The 15,100-nt window shown below is 46.1% G+C and overlaps 1 protein-coding gene across 1 annotated transcript in view; it reads left to right on the top strand.

Annotated features, from left to right (window-relative positions):
• Positions 1-13,156, top strand: part of CD247 (CD247 molecule) — a 45,678-nt gene extending 32,522 nt beyond the window's left edge. The window contains 7 exon segments of the mRNA XM_036388850.2: positions 7,397-7,503; positions 8,660-8,713; positions 9,958-10,041; positions 10,688-10,723; positions 11,380-11,436; positions 12,607-12,648; positions 13,091-13,156. Coding sequence (XP_036244743.2) covers positions 7,397-7,503; positions 8,660-8,713; positions 9,958-10,041; positions 10,688-10,723; positions 11,380-11,436; positions 12,607-12,648; positions 13,091-13,156 — 446 coding nt within the window.
• Positions 13,157-15,100: the final 1,944 nt, after the last annotated feature.

Below are 15,100 nucleotides of genomic sequence, written 5' to 3'. Positions count from 1 at the left end.
CTACCTATGTGTGAGAAGGTGTGTTTCAAAATACAGCACTTTGCTTTCCCCTTACCCTGTAATGCCATCTGAGATAAGGTTTTCTAAAGTTGGGTGTAGTCCCTCAGGTGGCTCTTAACAAAATGCAGCAGTGGAGATGTACCAGCCACAGTTTTGTCACCTGACAGAGGAGCACAGCCTCAGCAGTGAGGTGTTAACAGGGATAAATAAATCCCTGTCCCACTTGCAGATGCATGACAAAGCCCTTTCTCTTCAGTGGTGCTTTGCTCTGCCATCAAATTTCAGCTGCATAGTTGCTAGATGCTATGGAAATGTGAATGCTCCCAAATCAGAGGAGGGGCATTTCAGAGGTGGAAGAAGCAATTCCTTTTTTGTTTTTTTCAAGTGGAATGTGTGATTCCAAGGAGCTAGGGTTTGTTCTGAGCCCCTTTGTTGAAGGAGTCCATCGAGACCCAGGCAAAGTTTGTTGTGATATTTCCATTTTGTGAGAGCTCATCCATTGGCTCTTTTTCATGAGGCCTGTGAAACGCTTCATGTGCTCCTTTCAGAGAGGAATATCCCCAGTAGTCTTAATCTTATTATCGCTAAATTTTGTTGAGCAATGCTGCAGGAAAAGTATGCAGGGAACTAATATGAACCCTTAATCACCCTTTCTCTCTACCCTGTACATAACTTGCTGTTGCACAGGGGAGGTTTTTGGCCTGTGCATCCTCTGGCAGGGGCAGGACATGACACACACATCTCTGCACTAAGTGGGTCAGTGGCAGGGCACTGCTCTGAAACCGCTCCCTCCCGGTGTGTGCAGCTACTGCAGGGTTTAGAGCCTCAGCCGTTGGTGCAACCTCCTTCCTGCCCACTGCCTCTGCAGATGATTTAACTATTTCCCTCCTTGACACCAAGCTTCACCAGGAATTTCTTCACCCTCAGAAACCTCGTTGCAAGTGGATGTTGCAGTGAAAATATCTTGAGGCTTTGCTAGCCGTTAAAACAGTCTGCTCCTAGTTGTCCTGCTAAAGTAAATCTTGCAGCCTTCCACCATTTTCCCACCTTGTATGTCTACCTTCCCTGTGATTCAGTCATTTATCTGCTGAAAAACATCGTATGAGAAATGTTTTGAAATACTTGAGTGACAGCTACCTGGGGTTTGACAAGTGTTGCTATGAACTTAACATAGAAAAGTGGATGGTTCCATTGCTGGGGGCTTGGTGTCCTTCCTTACTCTGGCTCTTTTGGCACTGGTTAGATCTGGTGCTGCTGCTGAGTTCAGGTGAAAATTGATCCCAGAAAAAGGAAAAAAAAAAACCCTGATTAGATTCCAGTAGGATTAGCAGCATGAGTGTCCAGGCATGGCTTTGAGCATACATCAGGGATGGCTCCTGTCACTGTCCCAGCTTTGGTGCATGTTGGCTGCAGGGGAAGGAATTGCTCATGGGCTGACTGCTCTCTGCAAATGGCCTCCTTGTAGCTGCAATTCTCCCTCCAGCACCTCCACCCTTTGCTTGTGTTCTTGTGAGAGATTTTTTTACTGCTCTGCTTGCAGCAAACGAAGGCAGTTGCAATCAAGCTCAGGTTGGACGCCTGCCCTGGAGAGGCTCTTGCTGGGCCTGTGCATCTCTGCATTCAGTTCCCACCATTTCCCACCAGGTGGGACAGCCCACCTGGGCTTAATGACTTTTGGAAGTTTGAAACTAGGATAAAAGCAAGTGGGAATGCCTTATAAATCTCCTGGTTGGGAATTGTTCTTCTTGTTACCAGTAGATTTGATTACTGGAGCCATGAGCTAGCTGTAAAGTCGAACTTAAAAACACTAATTTAAAGTACTTAGAGAAATGTCTGCCGCTCTGAGAAGTGCTCACTGAGCAGAGGAACACATCTGATTGTGATCAGCAGCATCTTGTGCCTGGCTCGGAGTCTCTTCCTCCAGCCTTGCAGCTGTGAATTCTCTTTGGGATTCCCAGGGGGACAAGGAGGCTCAATTCTCTTATGTGGTCCTGCATCATATGCACGGGGTTGTAGGAGCTGGAATGAAAAGGGCACCTGATAGTAAATCACTCTGGGGTGAGTTACTGCTGTGGGGCAGAGTTGGTAGGGCAAGGGAAAGGCTAAGTGACCTAGAAGCATGTGAATAATAATTCTTGCCTCTTTGTACACTTAACACCAGATTGAATTAAACACTAGAAAATTTACAGCAGGGAACACCTTTTGCATTAACTGGATTAAACTTTTGCTGTCCCTGATGAAGATGGGTCTAGTAAAAGCACTTGTGCCTAATCTAAACCCCTACAAAAGCTGACAGAGCTGCACAGCTTGCAGCTGTCAGCCGAGCTTGTTGGATATCCGTGTCTGCAGCTGCCCTGTGCATGGTTGGCTGTCTCTAGGAGGCAACACCAGGCTTGCTTCAGGAAAGCCCTTTGCACCGAGTCCTTGCTCAAGTGAGAAGTGAAAGCAGTTGCTTTTTCTGAGAATGACTGACTGTTTTGATGAAGCAAGGAGTCCCCTTCCAGAGATGAGCAAGGCACTCCCCTCCTTTCTGTTTCTGACGAGGCTCTGGAAGGATTTGGAGGGTGAAAGGCTGCCTTGTTTAATTATATATTCAAAGTTAATCTTCTCCACCTTCAGACTGAAAAGGTAGATATGTTTCCTCTTCCCACATATCAAACAGCATCTGGAGATCTACTTGTCTTTCTCCTGTTACAGTACCCTGGATTTTTTTTAATTAGAGTCTTTATTCCATGATGCGCTAGAAGATCATAAAATCGTAGAAAAACTTGGCTTGCAAAGGACCTTAAAGATCATCTAGTTTCAAACCCCTTGCCATGGGCAGGAACACCAATGTTTAATCCCATGTGGCATTATAATATTTTCCTTCTTTTGATTCTATTTCTTCCAAATAAATCAGAGGAAAACTTGAATTATTTGAACTTCGTGTTAGTGCCTCCCTGAAAGGGATCCTAAAAGGAGTAGGAAGGGCTCACAGGAGTCCTAAAGCACTTTACCTTGACTTTCCATAGGGCTAACACTCATTGGTGTAAAAAATTGGAAGCTAATGGCCTAAAATACTTTCCTTTTTAAATGCAATTATTTGGGCTGCCCAAAACTGGTCTTGTAACCTGAATCCTGATCATATCAGCAGTTTCCTCCAACAACAATGAACTCTAATGCTGAACTTCAAGGGTACAGCTTTGCTTTGGGCCATGCTGTGTTTCACAAATATGTGATGGAATATTGATGACAAATTAATTGAGCCTCTGCCTTCTGCAAGTGAAGGAGAATTGGCCTCAGCTTCTTCAGCCGTGGAGGGTCACTGGCTTGCTTGTTGTTTCTGTCTATGAGTAAAACCCATAGAAAAACATAAATAGAAACAAACCCCATGACAGATACATTCTTTATGAACAGGATTATTTGTAATAATTTTAGCTGGCTAACTTGTAGGCGTTTAGTCTGGGCTGTCCTTTCAGCTGCAGGCCTGTGTACACTTGAAGAGAAGCACCATGCAGGGTACTCATCTCTTTCCTCATTCTGCCCTGAGCCCAGGGAGCTCTCTTGGGTTCAGAATTTTGCTCTCAAACAGCAGCAGTGAGGCAAGACTCATCACACCCAGCATCATCCAGAGTCACAGGGATCACTGCCGGTGGAAGATGGTGGTGTCTGAGAAAAGCTGCCCAGCAAGCAGCTCAGGCAGCTCTGGGCTGTTGGGAGAAGGTCCTGCAGGATCTGCCTTTAAGCACCTTTGTATTTAACCACAGTTGCATCAATAAATCTCTTGTGCTGGGATTGGTTTTCATGGGCTTCACTGAAAAACTCGGTTTTCAGGAAGATAAAACGCTTCATTTACAGCTGCGTTACTGAATTTTGGTAACCTCTAAAAGTAAAACTCTTAAATGAATCACTTAATAAGGCCCATGGGAGAGAAAAAAATTTATGGTAGACAGATGTGATCTGGATTTACAAGTAATTCAGCTTTTACGGTCTGTATTTCTCAAACTATTATCAGGAATCATGGTCTAACCCAATCCAGACGCACACTAAAAACATTGGAGGAGGAGAATCCTGTTAAAAAGAAATGTTCTGGCACGCTTCAAGGGCCCAGGCTATGTTCCAGTGATTCAGTTCAGCTGGTCCCCATTGGTACTGGCTGCACTGGGCCAGCCCTGTGGATTGGACCCCAGCCAGCTTTGGGGTGCAGCATCCCTCCCTCGTGTCACGATTTGCAGCAGGGTGACTGGATGTGGTTCTGGGACTCCCTGTGTCTCTCCAGGACTGGAGCAGCAGGCAGTATGGGCAGGTGGCTGCAGCTGAGTTTGCTGCCCTGTGCAGGAGAGCTGCTGCTGGCCCTGAGCTGGGGCTTGAAGCTGTGAAACCACGCAGGGCTCTCGAGGCGGGCGCCCGCAGTGCAGCCTCCCTGCCGGCCCCAGGCTTCCTCTGCCTTGGCTCTGGGGCTGCTCTCGGCCTCTCACCACTGCCTTTTTCTCACTTGCTGTCTGCAGCACTTCTGAATTGCCTTTTTTTTTTCTTTTTTCTTCACCCATGCTTCAGAAAGTAAAAGGCTACAGGGGTTGTTGCAGAGCTGCTTTGGGGAGATGCCAGCCTCGTGTCCAAATGTGGGAGTGCAGGGACCTGCAGCAGCAGGAGAGAGTGCCCAGGCACAGAGGAGAGCAGGGCTGCATTGCTGGGTGGGAGCAGAGAAAAGGGGGGAACAAAAGTCCAGGCTTTGGAAGGAGGTGGTGCTGGGAAGAACCATCTCAGGAGCAGAAGCACAGGTGCTGACAGAGCTCCAGGTGTAGGCAATTGGGATTGAGGAGGGCTGACAACCTGGGCAGTGCTCTACTCAGGGACTGCTATGTGAGTATTGGAAAGACACTGTGCAACTCCCAGTAGGCACTGGGTGACCTGTGAGGTTAACAGAATGGGAATCATCAGTGAAATATTTGCTATTTGTGCTTTGCTATTTGTTTACTGTTTGTGCTTTGCTCTGTGCTAGGCAGCTGAGTGTGACTGCTCCCTCGGGCCTGGCATGTTTTTCTCTGCCCAGCTCCCATCTCATCTGCTGTGACCTTGGCCTCAGCCCCCAGACCATGGCTGATGAGGGACAGAAAGCACATTTTGGTGGTGCCTAAGGGACTGGCCTTGTGTTTTGAAGAGCCAATAACCGCTCCTCTGGCGATCTAAAAACCTAAACGGGTCCTGTTCACCCGAATGGATGGTAACTGTTTCAACTGCCCATTGTGCTTCCTACCTCTTTGACCTTTCTTTCAATAGGCTTTGTACCTTCTGTCTTTTTCTCTCTCTCACTTTCTAGTCCAGAACCCTGTTTCAAAGGTTATTATTTAGAAAGTGCTTTGTACACTTTGCTTTGTTTAAGAATACAGAAATCAAATGTATAAAAGAAGGAAATAACACAACCTAACAGATAGGACAACGGGAAGTAGCTTCAAGCTGCACTAGCTTGAAGGTTGGATATGAAGAAAATTTTCTGCACTGGAAGAGTGGTTAAACATTGAAACAGGCTCCCCAGGGAAATGGTGGAGTCACCATCCCTGGAAATGTTAAAAAAATCAATAGATGTGACACTTCACAATATGGTTTAGTGGGCATAGTGGTATTTGGCTGAAGGTTGAACTTGATGATATCAGAGTTCTTTTCTCACCCTAATAATTCTATTCATTTTAGTGGGTTTTTTCCTAAACATTGGACTTTGCCATAGTCTCAAAACATGTTTTTCCAGGGACAATCACAGCCAGAGCAGCAGGCCTTCCCTCACGGAACAGCTTTAATCCATTACCTGGGATGCTGGGGGCCAGGCTGCCCCACACAAGCACCGTGTGGGCACTTGGTTGGCTCTGCAGAGTCAGCCAAGGATGACAGTGGTTGGCACAGGGCCACAGCTAAATCCCCTGCGCTCTTGGCATCTCCTCCACAGTCCTCTATGTCTCCTCCTGGTCTGGGGATTTTATTAGTGCTGGAGAAATATTGGACTTGAGATGATTGTGTGAATGTGCCTGGCTTTGGTACCAGGAGAGGGGATTCAGGGCCAGGATACCCAAAGAGTACACAGAAATGCTGCTTTCAGCAGCATCTCAGATGCCTCCAGGCTGGTGTAAAATATTGTCCTGTGAATTGTTTAGAAGAAAATGTCTGGGATGGTAATCTCAGCTCGTTTGTTGGTTTTATATACAATGTTGGGAAAATAATGTAATCTCTCTGTCTCTGTTTACCCCATATAAATGAAATTTTATAGTCCTGAGGAAATGTGGTGAAGGGTATTTTTCATAAAGTGCTTGAACCATATTTTTTTAAATGACAGAAAAAGAGGGAGAAGAAGGAAAACCTTCTAGGATCTCAATTTATTTCTATGGATTTGTTTCTAAATGCATGATTTAGGGAAAAAAAATGAATGCAAGCTCCTAGCTCAGACAAACAAACAAATCTACTCTGTGGTATTTTTTCTGGGTGTGTGTGGCTGTCAGAGGGAACAGTGATTGTTTATCTTCATCAAAGGGCTTTTCAGGTTATTGATAATTTTTGTCTTTCTGTTTTGAACTCCCTTCAAATCTGCACAAAGCACAACTCAGATTAATTTTAAGGCATTTGTTTCTTTGTTTTTTTATATAACTGTGCAATACAGCTTTTCCTTGGGGGATGGACATGGAGCTGCATATTGGATCTATAGTTACTTAGCCTTTGATTTTTTTAGCTATAGTTTGTGAACATTCTACATCTTTATTAACTGATACAGGGGCAGTTTTATCAGGTTTATCTGCTGAAACCTAACCATATTAACATATCCTGCTGGATGTGGTCAGTGTATAAATATTTAAATGGTAGCTGGAGATGGAGATGGAGACTCCCTTTTTAGGAGTCACATGGAAAACATGAGGGGCAATGGGTTCAAGTTACTCTTGGAGCATTAAATGTGATGGTGACAATCTTTCTTTACATTTAGTGCAGAATTGAGAAGCCCTCCCCTAAAATGTTGTCCAAACAATGCATTTTCTCACACACACTCGATGAAGGAAGCCTTTACCAGGCCCATCATGAATCCCTGCAGGAGATGCTGCTGGGTTTTCCCAGAAAATAAACTGGTCCTGTGTTGGCTGGGGGAGCTTGCAGACATTTCTGTCCATGGAGGTACTCTCAGCTGGCTGAGGTCCGGCACAGTCTGGTTTAACTGAACCTGTTCAGAGAGAAGGCTGGACTTGCCACGGTCCTTTTTGACCAGATTAATCCTAAAATTCTTCTATTCAGAATTCCATCTCCTTTGCCAAGGGGCAGTGTTTCCCTCACATTGGCAATTATTTTTCCATGGAGTGCTATGCAGCACTGCCACATTTATGCTGCCAAGCACCCAGTGACACAAGTGACTTTGTTTGCTGACGTGCCTGATCTTTTTGTGCAGATGCTGCATCAGTTCTTGGCCTCACAGATCCCAGGCTCTGCTACATGCTGGATGGATTCCTCTTCATTTATGCAGTGGTCATGACAGCCCTTTTTGTGAAGGCAAAGGTCAGTCTAACCCAACACAGATCTATTTGGATTTGGTGGTGTAAGCTGGGCTGGAAAGTGGGAGTGGAGGGGAACCATCTCTTGGAATGAGACCTTTCTATTCTTTTGCTTTCTTTGTCTTTTTCTTTATTTTTTCCCCCTCTGTTTCTGGTATCCACTTGAGCAACCTAAAGCAGTCCTTTCCAAAGAGTGTATGAGAGTGTTTTGATGTTACACTTATGGATACATCAGAGATTCTGGATTTTGTAGATGGGAAAGTGACTGATCAAGAGTAACGTGGATTTTTTTTCTTCTGCTTTGTCATTGGAAAGAGAGGAGGGGATACACAGAAAATATAGGGAAAATGGCAAGCTTGTGAAGGATGTATTAAAATGTCTCAACAATTCAGACATCTTTGATACTATGAGTGTGATGATGCAACAACCCAACCACAGGAGAGGACTTGAGTAATTGTTACAAACGTGATTCTATGCCTAAATATAGACTGAGCTAGAAGGTTACTTTTAATAAAGAATTGAATGTGATAATAACTCAAAAAGAGTAAATCAATGCAGAATGTAGTTTGACAGGGTTTTTGTTTAAACACTACAACACAAAGCAGCTGCTCTCATTGATCCAAAACTGCCCTTCTTTACTGAAATTTTGGCTTAGCAATTGATTTCTCATAATTATTGTGAGCAGCTGAGCCAAAGAGCAGCTACAGAAGGGATAATCCTTTACCTCTTTGTTAGCTGCCACTCACTTCAACTTATTGGGGTGGCACCAGAGCCCTGCAAGCCACGTGCTGCTCCTGAGGGGTGCAGGGATTCCCTGCAGGAAGCCCAACAGCTTTGCAGGCAGCGGGAGAACCAAAGTCCCAGGGAGGCACAAGATTAGGACAGGAAGAGAATGGAGAGACAGGTGCATAGGGAACAAACTCAGAAGTTTGTGAGCTGGTGTTATGTGAAATAAAACGACTTGGCTGCTGAGGGCAGGCTGCTGTGTGGATAAAAGTGCTGCTGCAGCAGGGGTTTGCATTGCCTGTAGCCACACAGGGAGATGCTTGTGGGTTGCCCTGTTTCTGATGAGGGTAACTGGTAGGAGAGAGGGAATGAAAGGACTGAGGGCAGCCACTGTGTTTCTGCTCATGGAATGGTCTCTATGGTCTCTCTTGCAGCTCAGCCAGGCCTCTGAACCCCAGCTGCGAGCGGGCCAGGATGACGTGTACAACGTGAGTAACTGCTGGTCCTTGTTCCCTAATCCACCATCCAGATTGTGGGGCACAGAGACTGAACTGGCTGCTGGTCAGAAAAGCTTTGGATGAGCCAAAAAGTAGGCTCATGTAGTAGTACTCTTGATGAGTAGGCTGTACATGGGTGCAGGAAAGGTAAAGCCTCGCAGGGACAGCTTCTGCTGTCACCACTCTGCCCAGATGCTGGAGAGCTTTTTGGGCTGTTGGTTCCTGATTTGGCCCACTGAGCTCTAGGTTGGCAGGAGCCCAGGCTGTTTGCTGTGCTGCCCCATGGAACAAACAGGTTTGTGAGAGCTCTGGGTGTGTGTGCAGGCACTGCCCCCACTGCTGCTGTTTGATGTGGGCTGGGCAAAGGGCAAATGCCAAGGAATGCTGTGGAGCTGCCTTTGCACCTGCAGCTCGTCCACTCTCAAGTGTGTGGAGCCTGAGCTCCACACAGGCCCTGTGCCTCCATTCCCAAGCTTTCCTGTTGCCTTGCAGGAAGCCCTGCTGTACCAGATCATACCAGAGAAACGCCTCGTTCCGTGCCCTGACCAAGGGCAGCGTCTTTAGGCAGTGAAAGAGGGCAGAGACAAGACCCTGCCTGAGCCTCCTCACTAAATTGCCCACTCATGGCAGCATTAAACTCGAGCTATTTTTGCTATGTCTAGATGTCTTTTAATTTTTTTTCTCATGCTTTTGACCATAGCCACATCCTGTGATGAGTTCTGTTTAACTCTGTAATGTCTGAACACTAATGCAATTTCTTTTCAGTTTAAGTGTAGCCTGTCACCTTTCAAGTAGTGCTCTGTCAGCTGTGTTATTTTGACCTGAAATCTCTCCTTTGCCCTTGTGCAAGGTAACCTTTTCCAGCTAAGATTTGTGTTGGGCATAAAATTTCTGTAGCTCCTTGATGCAAATTTAGATGAACAGCTCTTACAAGAAAAATGAAGGTCGTGGCACTTCGCTCTCCTGTGGGAAAGAGAGTATGAAAGTCAGAGTCCCTTCCCCTCATGCTCTCTGGTTTTCAACTCATTTCCACTTAGGAAAGGTGCTTGATGCAACAGCTTGCAGTTTTGTGTCATTTCCATGGCTTAAATGTAGACATTGTTGTTGACAGTTGCATTAGGGCGTAAAAAGAATTTCTAGTTCAGTGATAGTCCTTGTGAGCTGAGCTGGGTTCCCTTTCTTTTCTAAGATCTGTTCTTATCTCATGATCACGGTGTCCATCTCTCCCGTTTCAGAAACTCTCCCGCGGGCACAGAGACGATTACGATGTTCTGGGAGGAAAGCGAGGAGCAGACCCCGAGCTGGGCGGGAGACACCAGGTAACCTCCAGGCACATGTGCGCCTCTGTCCTTTGATCTGGTGCCTCCTCCCACGCCGTGTCACAGCGCTGCTCACACAGGCAGCCACCCCAGCGCCTTCCTGGGGAGGGAACGACGCGATTTGTGTCGTAACCCCGGCGGCGCGGGGGGCAGCAGCGAAGCTCCCCCTCCCCTTTGATCTCTGCGCCCCTCGCCGGGCTGGGAGCTCGCAGCCATCGGGGTGGGAAGTGACACCCGGGCCCGGGGCGGATGCGGAGGAGGCCCGGCAGCGGTGGGTGTTTCACAGAGCTCGCTGCGTCTGATGCCATCAAACAAGCGCCCACAAAGCAGAGCAGCAGCCAAAACAACTCTTTGTGCTGCACGGCCCATCACTTTCAAAGGAAAAGGGAGGGAAAACCTCCTGCATCAGCAGGTGACAGCTGTAGGGGCTGAGCAGCGAAGAACTAAGTTTTACCAATTGCTAAAGTGAAATTAATTTCTCCCAGAACAAGTTGTCTGAACAGAGCCTTACAGGTGGAGGCAGGACGGACTGGAATGGGCAGGGAAAGTCCATAGAGCCACAGCTGTGCCATGGAGCAAACAGCATAAGCACATGGGGGATGCTGGTAGCGCAATGTATGGGCAACTTTTTTCTTCTGTTTTACAGCAGAGGAGAAAGAACCCTCAGGACACTGTCTACACTGTGAGTAGAGCACTCTGGAGAGGGCAGAGAGGGAGGGATGGCTGGGAATAGGATTCTGTTTTATAGGAGACTTTCCCCCGCTGCCACCCAATTTCAGCTCTGGTTCAAAACTCAACAGCTGCCTTTCAAGACTTCTCTTCCCTTCCACCCAACTCTTCCCAGCAGACCCTCTGTTTTTGCTAGAAAATTTCTGCTCACTTTTGAGTGACAGGAGCAAAACACTGGGGAGATGTAGAAAAGAACTTGAGCAAGATACCTGCTAATGCCTAATGCTAGTGACTAACCAGGCTGCATCCCATGTGATTGCTGCTGCAGTATTTCCTGTGCATGGACTCCAGCCCTGTGACTGCTCTCTGGCAAAGGCCAAATACCAGTGCATCTAAGAGGGAACCTTAGGAACCTCTTGATGGAATTGATTTGACTCTGGCAAAACGTGGTGGGTCTGTGCTCCAAAGCACAGATGCAGGAATGTTGATTATCACATCTTAACTTGGGTCTTTCTGAGTCCTTGGTGCTTGAGGAATGAGCTTGTTTCCAAGACCTCTACTGCTATTGAATGAGACACTCTGAGTTCAGCTGGTTTTAAATGTGGCTACCTAGGGGCTGCCTTGGCTTTTCTATTGTCACACTGACTCTTTCCCCCTCTCTGTCTGCAGTCGCTGCAGAAGGACAAGATGGGTGAGGCATACAGTGAGATTGGAATGAAGGGAGAGGTGAGTCTTATTTTCCTTCCTGGTGAAAACGTGGCAACAGAAAACATTTCAGCTTTTGGCCAGAAAACCCCTGACAGCTGCCCTGGCTGAGGGGGCTGAAGGAAGGTCTGGTGTCAAGTGCTGCAATGGTCCAGCAGCACTGGAAGATTTTGGGGCATGTTTCTCCAGAGCAGTTTGGAGCTGCAGGTTTATGGTTTCCCCTCCACGGGCTGCTGAGGCTGGCTGGTGTTCCAGGATCAGGAGAGCACGTGCCAGCCCCTCCTTGTGCCTGACTTCAGACAAGGAATAGGGGAAATGTCCTCCTTCCCACAGCTCTGCTCTCAAATGTTTAAGAAGGCACACATCAGTCACAGCTGAGGGAGAGTTTTTAGCTCTGTGCACAAACTGCTGGGGGAGGAGGGCTTGTGTCAAAAACAAACCATCTGGGGACACTTGTTTATGGCAAAATGAAAAATTGCTCTGACCTACACAGGTTCTATTTTATGTCAAAGTGTCATATATATATATATATAAAACCTTTCATTTCCTTCTGACACATGAAAAAGGGGCATTTCAAAACAAAGTTTACTGTTGAGAAATGCTGAAGCAACGCCAACATTTAATATCTTCCCCTTTTTTAGTCTAATGCTCCTCTGCCAGAGTCAAGCTGTGTCTCTGAGCTATGGGGTTATAAAGTTGCACCATGTTTTTTGAATGTTTCTGTTTCTGGAGGGACGAGAACACCAAAGCCCCTGTCCCTTTCCAAATATATGATCATTTAATAGCTTGCTGCAATTTTAACTGTAACAAGCACTACTCCTTGACACATTTGTGATACAATCTAATACTAAATAATCAGTGTCTACAGAAATGCTGCCAAATCTCTATACCTACAATGAATCAAAGAAATAGCAACATTCTAACAGTATGACAGGAAAATATGTCAGCAAACGAAACCAATTTGTTTTTATTTTCTATCCTCTCTATTTTCTCCTTAACAGCCCCTTGCAGCATGTCAGGGCTGGTCCAGACTTACCAGGTGCTTTCCTATGCAGAGCAGAGTCCAAGCCATGCACAGCTGGTACATCCTGTACCCTCAGTACAGCATGGGGGAACTCAGGGGCTTCTTTCTTTCTGCATAATCAGGAAGGCACCCATTAATCAGTCTATGCTTGTTTTATTTTCCCAAAGCAGCAGAGGCGGCGAGGCAAAGGCAATGAAGGTCTCTACCAGGTAGGCACCACCTCCCACAGCTGCTCCCCTCACCTGTGGTTGGATATCCAATGGCACTCACAGGGAGGCACAGAGAAGTGATTTTATGATGATTTTATGTCTGTTCATTTAATTATGGATGCACATTCTAGCATCAGTTAGCTCTTAATAATACACAAATAAAATGTACTCCAAAGATCTGCAGAACCAGTTAGGATGATTTGCTGTAGTCATATTTTCATCACCATTATTCAGGATGTACCTTGCCTTCAGGTAAGTAATAGCTATTTATACCACACAAAAACTAAAGAATCACTCAGGAGTAAAAACCTCTGTAGGGGGAAAAAAAATCAGACTCCTGCTCCTGAGTGAGCCCCTGCCATCCTGCTGCTGCCAGTCAGCCAGGAAGAAGTAAGCACTCACACTCATCCCTCACCTGTTTTTCTGGTTTTCTCTTTTTCAGGGGCTCAGTGCAGCAACCAAGGACACTTATGATGCTCTCCAGATGCAGCCTTTGCCCCCTCGCTAGGTGGGAGCCTCAGAGGGGATGGGCAAGAGTGAGAGATGCCCACCTGCTTTGGGGAGGAGAGGGGGGAAAGCCTTTTTCATCCAACACAAGCACTGTGTGTTTTCTCTGTGCAAGAACCTCCTTGGGTTGGTTGGTGCACAGAACCTGGACCTGGCCTTTTCCTTCTCTCTCTCCTCCTGAATTATGTAACTGCTTCTGCTATTAGAATGTACATATCTGTAAAGTTGTTTTCAATTATAGGGGGTATTAGGCTGATTTTTTTTTTGGTCAGGTTTGTGGGGACCAGACCACACTTTCTAACAATCACAGCTATTTCCATAGGTCTTCCTGAGTATTAAGACATGGAATTATGGCTTTAGTGCATTTAAACAATTTGCAAAGATTTACTGTATTTACTGTATTTACTTCCTGTAGTATTTATCTTAAGACTATTTCACCCTTTTTGCTTTAAATTTTGCCTTTAAAAACCTGCTTCAGTGGAGGGCAACTTTTTTCTTTAATTATAAAGAGTGACATGATGTTACCATAGTGAAGCAGAGAGGCTGAATGCCAACTTTCCAGTAGGAAGAAAATGAGCACCAATATCCAAAAAAAGATCAAGCAATGGCACAGCCACTCATCCATAAATATGAGCCAGGTAAGCTGAGTGAGAGACTTCTCTGAAGGCAGAAAAACAAAGAAAACAAGGAGATGGGTACCCCTGTTATCACTTCCAGACAACAAACTGTACAAAAGCCAACATAAATGCAGTTTCCAGCCCAGTCTCTCATGAGGCTGCCTCTAAAAGGTGCAGGTATCATTCCAAGGAGGTACCAGCTGAATAATGTCACATGTTTTTGATGAATTAATAAAACAGTGCCACAGCCCTCTGTGTGTGTGTAGGGAGCAGCAGTGGGAATGGCACGAGCTCCTTACCTGAGGTGTTCAGCCTGTCTGCACCAGCCTGCATCCAGCAGCACCATCTCCCAGGGAAGCTGAGGAGGACAGGATTCCAGCTGGAGCTCCTACACACGTCCCAGAAGCTGGGATGGGCTGTTGGGAAAATGCCCCAAAGCCAGGAATCGAAGGGACACTCACCTCCTGCTGCTGCAGCCTCAGTTCTGCCCGTGCCTCACGAGCCTGCACAGGGAAGGCTGGAGGAATTCAGCAAGGACAAATCCAGCCCAGCAACATCAGGGGTGTTTCACCTCGACTCAGGAGCTGACCAAGCCATCTCACCAGTCCTCACAGAAGAAGCAGAGCTAAAGCAAGGCTGTGGGAACAAGAGCTGCTGCTCTGGGTGCGGGCCAAATGAGGTTATGTCTTCTTTCCAGGGACTGGGTGGGTTAGCAGCAGAAAAACTTGCTGAGATGGGTGCTATGCAAGTTCCAAGGCAGTTTTACTTCTTTAAGCAGTAAAACTGTACCTGCAGTAGGTGCTTGTAGCTTTTAAAGAATATTTGCAATAAATTAAAGCAAAAAAAAAGTAAACTGAGACATGGTAATGAATGCTTCTGCCAAAAAAAAAAAAGTTCCTAGATCCTTTACTGTTCTCTGTGGTGACAAGAAAAATTGAGAGAACTGGGTGATAACTGAGACAGCTGAGCTGAAAATTACAGTAAAGTTATGCTGCAAAGCACTCGATGCAAGAACAAAGAGTGCTGAAAACAGCTTTCTCTTTTTAAATCACCATAACTGTATCTGCAAGATGTAGAAGTCACAAGCTTTGGCAGCGTGAAATACCAACCACCAAACAATAGGAATGAAATTCTTTGTGGGGGGAAAAATCACCTTATGCTCTTTATATATCAATGGATACCTTGATTTCAAAAAGCATCCAACGCTGGTTTTGGGGCCACTCACTGTGGGGTTGAGCTGAGTCTCCTCTTTGCCTTCAGGAAGCAACTGAAGCTGTTTCTGCTTTTGGGAGAGGAGCTGATAAATACAGAATTAGAACAAAAGCTTC

The sequence above is a fragment of the Molothrus ater genome, chromosome 2 (assembly GCF_012460135.2).
Source record: "Molothrus ater isolate BHLD 08-10-18 breed brown headed cowbird chromosome 2, BPBGC_Mater_1.1, whole genome shotgun sequence".
In the NCBI taxonomy this organism is placed as follows: domain Eukaryota; kingdom Metazoa; phylum Chordata; class Aves; order Passeriformes; family Icteridae; genus Molothrus; species Molothrus ater.
The sequence above is the reverse complement of the archived record's forward strand: the minus strand, read 5'-3'. Positions and strand labels throughout refer to the sequence as shown.